The following is a 13035-nucleotide window of genomic DNA, read 5'->3' on the forward strand; positions in this document are numbered from 1 at the left end:
CAAATAGAACAGTGGGTCACGGAGTACAGCTTGGGTTTGGGCATGCATTTGATGAAATGGCAGGAACAGCAGAACCACAGATAAACTCAGATCTAACGGTGTTGGCTTAATGTATATAAACAATATCTAACATCACCGTGAGCCCTCAGCTCCAAAATCAAAGGTCACCATATCATGAAAAAATAAAAAAAGTTCCAAGTTAAGTGCTCAAGCCAATGAAACATTAAACAAGGGCACCTGCATTTTCACAGCAAATAATTCCAGTGGGGATTTCACGTTGCTGTGGATACAAAGGGAGGAACAGCTCAAAGATACTTGTAAAGCAGGGAGGGATTAGGGTATCCAGGGAAATAAGTAAAAGGTATTGTGTTTCATTCCATGCTTCAGGAGGACAGCTACAAAATTAGGTCTAAACATCCTTATCCTTCAAATAAAGAGGGTCACATTGCCAATTTATTGTGAACATGATAAAAGAAACATAAAACTTTTCATGATGCTTACCCTTCTGGGCAGTAGATACATGTCAGCCCGCTAGGCGATCGCTAGTTATTTTCTAGCTGATTTTGTCTGTGTGCGTCTGCAGGGTGCAGGCATAGCAAAGGCAACCAAAGCAAGTGATTTAATTAACTGCTTTAATTAATGCTGTTATTTGAACAAATAGATAATGTAGAGAAAAAATTATTACCCCACATCGATCTAAATGTTTCAATTTAATTTACTAAAACCTCTGCTTTCTGAATGGTTCAAAACGTGACAAAAATATTTGCCAAATGAAAATAAATCCTAGCTTGTGATAGATATGTCACCTATCTACATATTCTACTAGTTAAAAAATAACTCAGATTTAATTCAGTCTTAACAACAACACATGCCATAAAATACTATAGATGGAGTTTAAAAGTTGGGAGCTCTGTGAACTTCCAATATTAGAGGCAAAACAAATCCTCACAAAATATTTATTGTAAGTACACAGCAGATTAAGAGAATCTACCAGTTTTCCCCTGAAATAATTTAACTTTCTTTAGCAATATTTTTTTCTGTGTAAATCATAAGAGACTTTTGGTCAAGGTCCTGAGCCATTAATTTAATTTTTTTACTTTTAAAAAACTTTTTATTTTGGAGGATTTTAAATATACACGAGGTGAAAGAAGCTTAGCAATTACTAACATTGTGCTGCTTTTAAAATACTCACCAACACTGTTTGTTGTGGTTGAAGTAAACGCCACACATTGTATTATTTCATCATAAATTCTCTAACATGCAAGAACCTAACAATAAAATAAATTTAAGAAAACGGGAAAGATGCAGGAGATTGTTAAGTATTTAAAAGGATTTCAGGGGCACATTAACCAAATGCAATATTTGGACCTGGTTTGCATCCTTATCCAAACCAACTAACTGTAAAAGAACAATTTTAAGACCACTGGGAAAACTGAACACGGACTGGTATCAGATGATATTAAGGAGTTATGGGGTGTGTGTTTGAGTGTGTTAATAGTACTCAATCCATTGTTGTTGTTAGTAAAAATTAAACGGCAGCTGCATCCATGGCCACAAAGTTGTCGGTCATGACACACTCTGACCTCCAGGGGGAGACCGAAGAGAGAGATCCATAGAGGAGGCATGGGATGGAGGATTCTGAGCACATCCAGAAGGGAGTGGGCAGTTCGTGGGCTAAGACAGAGCTTAAAACCTCTCTCCCTGACCCTACTTCTCTCTTCTCTTGAGTACCATCTTGCCTGGCTCCACCTTGGGTGGTGGGTCAGAGCTCCCTGGTCCTGGAGCTCTTGTAGGAATCAGGATGGGACCTGGAGAAATGGGGCAAGGAGCAAGTCTCGTAAGGTACCCTGAGTCTGGGTGTGACTCAACACTGGACCCGACACTAAGGTAGAAGTGTCTGCCTGGAGGGCCCTGGGTGCTCTCTGGAGTCCCCAGGGACCTGGCAGGGGAGAGGCGTAGTGGCCAGGATAAGGGGCTAGGCAGACGTTCAGGATCTCAGATAAAACACTTATGTATCACAAAAGAAACACAGAAATCCTTACTGAAAAAATGAAAATGCCAATTGAAAAGATAAGAATAAAATTTGGGAGTTCTGGCAAAACAGATTAAAATGAAATTGAGTTTTCCTTTATAATCTAGGGGAAATGATTAATGATGTTTTTATCTATGTCTATGAAGTAAAACCATTATACATTTACATTTTAAGCATATGTTTATATATACTGAGCACATACCAGATGTAAATACCAAGATGGCAGCTATCAAAGGCAAGCCAGAAAGCCCTTGCACATGAGAGATGGCAAAATACAAGACACAAATCAATTTGTTCCTTAAGGATGGAATCATGGAGCGTTATGGGAATTCAAACTCGAGTGGGATCACTTCTGGTGGGGGAGGATGAAGAAGAGCTTTATGTTTTGGGCAAAGGCTGGCTATTAGCAAGGCTTTATTAACACCACATGGGCAGGTTTCTTCTTGGGCCTTCCTTCTTAATGGTGACAGTTTAAGCATGAGACTTCGCGAAATGCTTTCTGCTAGGTCCCGTTTAGTATGCTAATACTATGAATGTGGGTTCAACTATATAATGCTAATAATAACTTAAAAATTAGGCCCTGCAAGCCCCAAAGTAATGATGTGACTTAGAAGTTATATGACTTGCTAGGAATTAGAAAATGTGGTTTGGAAAACAAACCCATAAATACAAGTTAGTTACAATGAGCAATTACGGGGGAAATAGGTTTCCTTATAGATGAGACTGCCAATTTTGAGCAAATGTCTACATAAATGGCTCCTAAACCCACCTGCATGTCGGAATTACCTGGGGATTCTATTAAAAATATTGTACATATTCCTGAAACCCACCTCAGGCCAGGAACAGGGTCCCAGGAAACTATATTTGTACAACCTTCCCCATTCCTATCCAAGTGGCTGTGATGTGCAGAATTGTAGAGCCTGGAACTTTTGCAATCTGTTGCTTATAGAAACAGTTACTTAATATTAACCCTAAAACCTCAAGGTGATTCACAACATTTTCCTCCACCACAAGGTCTTAAAATAAAACGGAGAATTCAAACCTTTTTTTTCAGGCCCCCATGTCTTACTATACTGGTAGTGTTGGATTATCTGTTTGAAAGGCATTATCTTCAGAGAAGTACACTTAGCGAGAAACCTGGTCTCCACAAGCCATCTGCTCCATAGATGGCTTTGCCTGCTCTGGGTCTCACACAGAGGCTCACGGTCCTCCCACTCCCCAGCAACGAGGACCACCTGTCACCTCTACTGGAGGGCCCTCATGCCTGTGTTTCCAGGCAGGGCTCTTTCTGGGCTTCCCTTCCAAATTTCTACCCAACATCAAATGCTATAAGTCGGGGGCAGTTTGACATGTTCTTATTCCTTCATTCCTCTTGTACGCCATTTTATGTGCGCCAAGATAAAAGAATTCAAATGCATGGGTGTTATGGCCCTAATCCTCCCTCCGCAGGGAGGAAAGAAAGTGACAGGCGGATGCAGAGCTGACGAAGTGGGAGAGGGTGTGCAGCTGAAGGTGTACGATGCCTTTTGCTTTTTTGGGAGTGAGGCTGCCCATGAAAAAAGTGGGGATGGGAGGATGGGGCAGGAAGGGCAAAGACCACATTGGCCTATTGGCCTAGTGGCATTGACTGAGTGAGTCCCTGAAGGTCTCGTGAAGACACACATTGCTGGGCCCGATTCCCAGAGTTTCTGATGCAGGAGGTCTGGGTGGGGCCTGAAAATCTGCATTTCCAACAGTTCCCAAGTTTTGTCCATGCTGGCGGGCCAGGGATGGCACTTTGAGAGGCTCTGTTCAAGGAGGAGAAAACTGAGAGGCTCCTGAGCGTTTGGGAGTCTCAAGAAAGGAGGGTAGAGTTGAATGTAAGTTTCTATGAAGGAAGTGTATGATCCCATTAAATATCTGAGAGACATGTGTCTCTTAGGAGGATGTTCTGCAGACTCCAGGGAATGTCTCACCAGGAGTCAGATGCAGCTGCGGGTTGGAAACACCTCCGGCTCGGTCCTCAGGGAAGAGGGCGTCCTCCACATAGAGGACACTCCAGCTCCCCAGTCACTTCCCGCCTTTGAAAGTCAATGCAGGCTTCCATGGGGGTCTAGACATGCAAATTTACTTACTGGGGAGGTGTCTGTCTAACAAGTGTCAGCACTAGGCCTTTGGACAGATGCTTGACATTTGCTACCTGACTGAATGCTCAGGCTGGTGTGTGAGGAGGGAATTCTGGATGCCTTCCCTGCAGCACAGGTGAGGAGACTGAAGTGCTGGGTATTGGAATCATTCTCCTGGGCCCTCTCCACTCCTCGCTTCTGACTTCCTTGACCTGCCACCTCCCCTGCAGGGCTGGGAAAGCAGAGCCTGGCCCTACCCCCAGGTTTCGGATTCAGTCCCTGGAGAGTGGGGCCTGAGTATCCCCACCTCCGACAGCTTCCCAGGTAATGCTGATGGTGCTGGGCCACAGACCATGTTTTGAAAACTACTGATTCTAACCTTAACTCCATCCCAGAGTAGAAATAAAGTATTTGCCAAGACAAGGTCCTTAAATGCCATCTCTTTTCCAGCAAAACTTTCTGGTAGTACACCTGCATCCTCTTTAGAACTGCAAGAAACCCACAAAATCCTCTCCACACGGCCTTCTTAGCTAATCTGGCTTCTTCTCCATCATCGTCTATGCCCAAGTTTCAGTAAAAGGCAACTTCAAGAATATTAACAAGGAAGAACCGAACAAACTAAGCAAACTAAGGGACCGTAAGGGCACTCCAGAGACAGTGTTGAGGCCCACTCACCTCACCCTGGCCCACCTGCTCACCTGAAAAAGGGTCTCCTCTCTGCCTGTCTCTGCCCAAGGCCATTCTCTGACCTCAGTTGTCCACAGTGGGGACCCACCGACAAGGGTGTCTTTTGGCTTTGTGGCTGTCCTCACTTCCCTGTCACATGGCCCTGCTCTCAGGCAGTTCCCTAGGATCACTCCCAAATCAGCTACTTGTATCCAAATGCTTTGTTTTCAGCTTGGTTTGAAAGAACGCAAACCAAGACAGGTACCAATGTCATTATTTGAAAATCATCCAATAACAAATGATGAAGACTGAGGAGGCAGGTGTACGACTCAGATCCAGGTACATGGTTTGTGCTGTGTGTGATCATGAAAAATGCATTTCCTACTTACCCTTGATGCCAAAGAATCACAAAGCACCCACAAAAAAAGGACAATAAGCTGACCTTCCCCCATCGAAAAGGCCTAAGGTTGCTCAAAGGGGATTGCTTTGCTTTTGTTCTGGGAGTCTCTAATGTGGGTATGAGGAGATAAGTTACCTTGAAACAAGCAGGGGTGGATAATTTCAGTAAATGGCGGTGCTTTTATTTAACATTAATTACATTTAAATATTGGAGTCAAATAGGAAACCCGATTGTGATTAGTGGCACCAGGGTGCGTTCTGGATCATTATTCTCCAATGGCAGAATGTCAAGTCTTGCTGCCTGGGGAGAATGAGACTCTTGAGCCTGACACATAAAGCTCCTTCCACCAACCCCTTTGCTCTGGCCACCAGACCAGCCTCTGCACCAGACCTGATGTCCTGTATGCCCCGTGGATGTCCGTCTCCCGTACGCTCCCCCTGTGGATGTCCGTGCTGCCTGCTGCCTGGGCACATTGGAGGGCGGCCCTGCACATGCCCTGGGCCTCACTCCCATGCCGTTTTAGCACAGGGCAATGAACAGGGCAATTGCGAGGAGCACACGTGCAGAGACCGAGAGGACAGGCAGTCACAGTCACAAACCTGTCCATTGCGGTTGAGCTCTGAGATCAGCAAGGAAGCACTGACTATTTAATTAGTCACCTAATTAGTGACAGGCCACACTGAAGGTTTCAGATGTCCTCAGACAAATGTAAAGATAAAAAGCCTAATTAAGCCGCCAGCGCTAGGCTGGCTGCTGCCAGAGCCCACAGCTGTGCCGGATATTGTGCGGAACTGCACGACCCGATAACAGGAGTTGTGGTCATTGCCACAATTGCAGCTTTAAAAACATGCCCTGCTTGGTCCAAGCTATTCTTAATCACCTCGACACATTCAACCAGATGAGGGGATCAATGTCTAGGCTGAAAGTCTGAGATTGCATCTTTTGCTGGGATGATCTGGTTGGTTTTCAAGAAAACTCTTCTCAGTGGTGGAAATGGAAGACAAGGGGAACCCGGGCTTTCCAGTGCCCACCAACCAGTGCTTCCTGCGAATCAGTGTTCTAGTCACACGGAGGGTCGCGGGGACACCGGCTGGGCTGCTTTCAGTCATTCTCATCCATGACTCTTGTAAGCATTTTTCTAGTGCCATTACAGGCTCTTCAAAAGATTCTTTACGTCAGGATTAAATTAGGAAAGAGTTAAAAATAATGGATTAAAAAGGAACTTCCCCGTAATTAGGAGTAAATACTACAAAACACTGAAGCATAGAGACTCATGTGCTGAAACAGAAGAGGAGAGCAACTGCCTCGGCTCCATGAACGCAGGCCCAGGAGACAGTCAAGGTGCTGTTCTGCATCATTCTGGGAAAAAAGCCTGTTTGGGACACTGTCTGGGGCAGGGCCTGAGGTTCTGCATTTCTGACGAACTCACAGGTGATGTCAATGCTGCTGGTCCACGTGTCACACCAGGAGTGAAAGGATGCAGAGAAGTGCATACACCTGGTTCCGGCTCCTCCTCCTCCTCTTTTTTTTTTTTTCCTTCTATTTTGCTATAGCATTTATATGCTTTAAAAAAAAGATTCTGGAGTATCTTTGTGGAAACCTGAAATAGTCAAAGCACTGCATTTGAGGAGTTCAGTGATGCTAGACTCAGTGGGAGTTCACTTTATAGTGAGTTCACTTTACAGATCTCACCCTCATGGGGTTTGTGGAGTTTCTACCGTGGTGGTGCCTTCGGGCTGGCAGGACCTGGGAGCCCCTGCTGGGACTCTCCTTCGGCACAGATGAGGACAGTACCTCCCTCAGGGCCACAGTACTGCTTGGCAGCAGAGGTGGGCTAACGGCTGCAGCCAAGTTCTTTCTGCTTTCTCCAGTGCTTGGAGGTTTTACAGAGTCTTCATAATGGAAGTGCTGAGGAGGAGAATGCACACGTGACATCTGCAGTGTCTGAGCCAGGAACTTTCAGTCCCAAAGAACAGGGTGGCCAAATGAACAAACCCACCAATCACAAGAACAGTCGTTGAAAAATAATCCCAAGTCTATCACTTAAATGTCTTGGGCATTATGAAGAACACACATAATCTCACAGTGAATGTCTTAAGATCTGTCTTTTCCCCTCCAATTCACGGCCCTCTACCCCATAGTACAAGCCGGCATTTTCTTCCTCTATGCCCTGCAATGCAAGAGAACCACCCCATTGCCCTCGCCTTGCCCTGCCCAGCTCCTGATCCTTGCCACAAACGTGCACGCTCCTGCACCGGCCAGGCAGGTGACACGAAAGAAGGCTGGGTCCTTTCCTCCTGAGCTCCCTTCAGAGGCCAAGTGCACAAGACAAGGGGGAAGGGAACCAATGAGCTGAGCCCACCCCACCCTGAATGACTCTACGCCCCTGCCCATCTCCACCCCTGGAGGCCTCCCGCAGGGCTGAGGGAGACTGTAGAAGCCTCTGAGGGCCGTTGGCTCCTAGGCTCTGCTGGGGATCACTAGGGCCAACAACAGGAAGGCACGGAGGACAGGAGGGGAAGTAAAAGACTGGGATGCTGGAGTGTGTCCCCAGGAAAACGCCTGCCACGCATGTCTCCCAGTGCTGGAGGGCCCAAGAGGCTCCCCCCTAGGAAGGACAAGACGCAGGACTCAGGCCTGACAACCACAGACAAGGAGATGTGTCTGTGCAGATTAACTGCACACAGCCAGCAGATAAAATAGCATACTTTAAAAACAAGTCAGAACACCAGCGCAGTATTCCCTTATCACATGGAGCTTACATCCTAGGGTATATTAGGTAGTGAGTTTGCGTAAAGCACTTCAGCTCTCCCTGTAGCACCTCAGCACTTGGGGAAGAAAGGATAGAAATTTACACAAACTGCTTCTGGTGTCCTTTGAAGAGAAGACCAAATGTATTTTATAATTTCTTGCATGGAAATAATACAAGAAGAAAGTTGTGTTTGTTTTGTCATCAGATGACAGAATTACCAGATTTTCTGGAGAAAGAGGTTACTGTCCTGAGCCTCAAGTGGATTTTCTAGGAACGATGGTGCCCCTACTGAGTCTGACAATGCAGCTCAAGACTACAAGGAGGCAGCCGGGTGCAGTGGCCCCTGCCTGTAATCCTAGCACTTTGGGAGGCTGAGGCGGGTGGGTCACTTGAGGCCAGGAGCTTGAGACCAGCCTGGCCAACATGGTGAAACCCAATCTCTACTGAAAATACAAAAATTAGCCGGGCATGGTGGCTTGCACCTGTAATCCCAGCTACTTGGGAGGCTGAGGCAAGAGAATCGCTTGAACCTGGCGGGAGGCAGAGATTGTAGTGAGCCGAGATTGCTCCACTACACTCCAGCCTGGGCAACAGAGTGAGACTCTCTCCAAACAAAAACAAAAACAAACAAAAAAAGACTACAAGGAGGCTGATTTTCCTAAATTTTGCTTCCAAAATGTAGATTCAATCCTCATTGGTGGTCAGTGTTGGGTGAAAGCTGTATTTCTTCATTTCAGCTCAAATCATGTATAAAATTAAATTCAAATGGCAGTTAAACTGGGAAAGTAAAATAAGCAGTAGGTTACCATGGTGATTGCTAACTTAAGATAATTAGAGAAAAATAATAAGAAAACTATTTCCTCTCTTAAGGATTAGAGATCCGTAAACTGATACCAGTCTATTTTTAGTGTACATAATCTGTGTAATAATGATAGAGAATTATGAGTATTTTAGAATGCTTTAAAAAGCTCTATTTGATTGGGAAATTTAATCAACCCAATACTTACATCAAAATTTATACTTGTCTTTATTAAATCTAAGTTGACTCCACAAAAAGAAAATTACTTGTATATGTCTCAATGTAATCATTTAAACAAAACATTATGACTAAGTAGATAGCTAAATTAAGATTTAAGACCTGTTTATGATAACTTCTTAACTGCTATAATTTCACAGCTCCACCTTGATAATTCATCATTCAAAAATGGTTGCATAAAACTTGCTGTTCGAAAGTTTTCAAGGCAGAGACCCATCAGAATAAGTAAAGCACTCAGACTACAACGTGGCATGCCCTGGGAATGGAATATTCCTAGGTGCTTCTCATCATTTCATGCTTGCAGTGAAATATTGCTGCAGACTGACCACATTATTTAAAGCACATGAACTCTATTACTAACTTCAATAATGACACATAATTTATTTCTAGTTACCTAAGGGTATGTTCTGGAGAACTGAACAAACTGGCTAGAAAGGGAAAAAAAATCAATTCTTTTTTTATCTGGTTAATGTGATGTTAAATGAGCAAAATAACCACTTGGGATTAGCTCGTCTCCATGTTAACCAGGCACATACACCTTTTGAGGGTCACTTTCTCCGTTCATTTTCTTACCCAGCCCCTCACAAGGCCCCGCCTGTCTTGAGCTAGGAACTCTGCTGGCTTCCAGAAGAGTGACGGTGGGCTGCATTTTCCTATCTCCTGCTTACCTCTCAGCACCTGTAGTTTTGAATGGTAGCTAAAGTTTTTCACGTGATCCTGAACAAAAGATTTGGATAAACTGGACTCTTAATCCAGGGTTCTGTGGTTCCCAAAGTCAGGGTTTTAAAACATCTATGAGACTTTAAAAAAAAATAAATGAAGGTAGCGAGTTTGACAGAAGCTAGGCAATACACTGACGGCTCCATGTTAGGTGCTGATGATGCCAGGCCATGATCCCAAGTTCTCAGACCCTAGGGTGTTCTCTATTAAAGAGGTACTCAATTCAATGAGCAGATGGAGAGAGAGACTGGGGATGCTGCAAATCCCTGAGCCTCACGCATCAGAAAAATGGGCTCTGAAAGGAAACCTTGTTTAGTGCTTTGAGGGGGATGAGAAAACAGCATCAGAAGAGATGCACAGGCCTCTGTATTCCCTGAAGGGTTTTACCTGTTCCATGGGATCCAAAATTCAAGGGCTGAAGAAAGGTCCTGGCCCACATGCCATTTCTGAAACTATAATGTATGAAGTCAAAACTCATTCCCAAACCTGCCTGATTATGTGGAGTGCCTATTAACATTCAGATTCCTAGACCCTTCCCCAGGAGTCCAGGATCTGCAAGTTGGGTGCAGGATCTTAGAACCTACATCTTTAACAAATGCTGCAGGTGGTTCTTATGATCTGGCCAGAAAGGAAAACATTCCTTTAGAAAAGGGGTCAGTAGGTTGTTTCTGGGAAGGGTGAGACAGTACATATTTCAGGCACTGAAGGCCATATGGTCTCCGTTGCAACTACTCAGCAGAGGAGTCTGCCATCTAATCTGCTATTGTAGCACAAAAATGGCCACAGACAACCCATAAATGAGTGTGGCTGTGTTCCAATAAAGTTTTATTTACAAAAGCACTTGGCAAGCCAGACCTGGCCTCAGGGCTATAGTTTGCTGACCCCTGATGTAGAATATTCTTTCACTGATTCATTCATCCACATAGGCAGGGTGTGTGGAGTACCGAACAATCTCAGGTCTGTTCTCTGAGGGTGTTCTCTTCAGATGTAGGAAGATAATTTTTATTATTTAAAAACCAATCAATCAATAGAGTAAAACAACTCACCAAAATACCAATGTCTCTAGGAAGGAAATTCCAACGTTGGATGCACCGACCACAATGATCTTGGCATTGACAGTTATTTTAGGTTCCAATGTTAGTTTTCTGTTTGTATGGTTTAAAGCATAACTCATCTGGAAAAAAATACAAAGACAAAGAAGGAATCAAAGAAAATGTAGCAGTGTTCATACCCCCAAATTACCAATTATGTAGAGTTATTTAACCAGGACATTACCACCAAAACAAACCTAGTAGTGCCCATGTACAGCTACAGTGAAATGCATGGAAAGATATTTTTAAGAAATTAATGTATGAATATGTGAATATGCCTGACATCTCAGCTAGGTCACATCAGAATGCCTGGTTTTCAAGATTTTGTCTTAATGCTGACAGATGTCTCATACAGAGAGACCCTCAATGATTAGAGACCACCAGTAAATGATACTACAAGGAGACGGGCAAGCTACTCCCTGAGAATCTGTAGTTCCATGAGAGGTCCTAAGTGTTTTCTTCTGTCCACAGTTTCCCTGAAACCTTGAGTAACAAATTATAATAGTTGGGTACTTGAAGATAAGTTTTAGCTCATGTTCAATTCTGTGTCCCTCACGTTACTTAACGCGGTATCTTCTGCACAGTAGATGCTCAATAATATTTGTAAAATGGCAAACATTTATTAAATGGCAAAAATGTGTTAAATAATTAGGGTTGCTCAACCTTTCAGATACTTCAGAGTCAGGGAGGCCTCTTAGAATCACAGAAAGTAACTGGTGATCATGTTAATGTCCATGTTTACAAAAATGGCCTGAATTAGTCATTGATTTGATTTACTTCCCTGCAGAAGCTGCAAGGGGTACATTAACTGTGCAAAGTAAAGTTTTACAAAGAAGTGATAGAGCATTCTTGGAAGAACATTGGGATCTGTGCCAAAAGATCTTGGTTCTATTTTTAACCCATTGATTCAACACACTTTTTTGTTTGGTGCTTACTATGGTGTCTGGACAGTAACAAGAATTACAGCTGACTTCTCATTGGAAACAATGGTGACCAGAAGTCAATGGAAAGATATTCTTATCACCTCATCCCATGCTGTTAACTACATCAGCATTAACTTCATCCTCTGGGTCAGAAATCTCCACATTCTGATAGGTCAAACCTGCTTTGGATTTTCTTAAAATCCTGGGATACCAGGAGTTGGAAGTCTGACAGAATAATGGTAAAGTCTTATTTGGGTTCCCACCCACTTTCCAGTACTGTAGGGGCATGGGTGTGGCCATATGCTTTGCCATTTAAAGGTAACATCTCAGATCTAGAGCATAAATCCCATTTCTCTGTCTCTACATAGCCTAGCAACATGGAGGAAGGAAAATGGCTTGAGCCAAACAATATATTGATAGAAATTTAAAACAAAAGTGGGAGATTTCAGACTCCATAATTAACATTGCTTGTACCTCTCAACATCATTTCCACCCTACAACTCCCACCTTTAAGTTGGCACAACAGAGATTTTGGAAGAGATGGGGCTCACTCCCATTTTCAAGAGGGACTCGGATCCACATAAACCAAGTCACATACTCCCACTCTCTTTCCTCAGTAATTGGGTCAGGACACACATGTGACCTAAGTTGACCTAATCAGAGTGAAGCCCAGGACTTCTGCATGATAGTTGAAGAAGAGAAGCCGTCTTGTTTTCTGGATGGCACGTGGTGTAAATGTGAAGCCTGAAATGGCTATGGTCATCATGCCAAGAGGGAAACCATCCTGTGTTGAAGCCCCAAGAGAATCACAGAGAAACAGAACAGGCATTCTTTTCAAACCCTACCTGAAACCCATACTACCTTTGGACTCTTCAGTTATATAAGCAGTACATATCAGTGAGATATTGCCACAATAGTGCTGTGAAACAAACCACTTCAAAATGCATTGGCTTAAAACAACTGTCACTTATACTGGCTCTTGCAATTCTGGGTCAGCTGGAAGTTGGCTGATCTAGGTTCGACTCAGCTGGGTCTGGCTCCAACCTGCAGATTCCAAACCTGCCTCACATTTCTCTGATGCAAGGGAGCCAGAGCTTGTTCTTCTCATGGCAATGGCAGAAATACAAGAAAGGTAAGTGAAAATAGGAATACTTTTAAAATCTGGCCAAAGCAAGTCATGTAGCTGAACCTAACATCCATGAGTTAGGAAATACGCTCACCTTTAGAGGGAGGAACCTCAAAATCACACAGCAAAGGACACAGCCCAGGGAGGGATGAAGGCTGGGAAGAACGACACAGCCCACTGCACT

General features: G+C 43.9%; 1 protein-coding gene across 6 annotated transcripts in view; it reads right to left on the bottom strand.

The window, feature by feature from the left end:
- The window catches only part of CFAP61 (cilia and flagella associated protein 61), a 303360-nt gene that overhangs the window by 115032 nt on the left and 175293 nt on the right, over positions 1-13035 (bottom strand). For all 6 annotated transcript variants that reach the window (XM_017945056.2, XM_017945053.2, XM_017945054.2 and 3 more), the window contains one exon: positions 10758-10885. In XM_017945056.2, coding sequence (XP_017800545.1) covers positions 10758-10885 — 128 coding nt within the window. The remainder of the gene's footprint in view (positions 1-10757; positions 10886-13035) is intronic.

The sequence above is a fragment of the Papio anubis genome, chromosome 16, assembly GCF_008728515.1.
Source record: "Papio anubis isolate 15944 chromosome 16, Panubis1.0, whole genome shotgun sequence".
Lineage (NCBI taxonomy): Eukaryota > Metazoa > Chordata > Mammalia > Primates > Cercopithecidae > Papio > Papio anubis.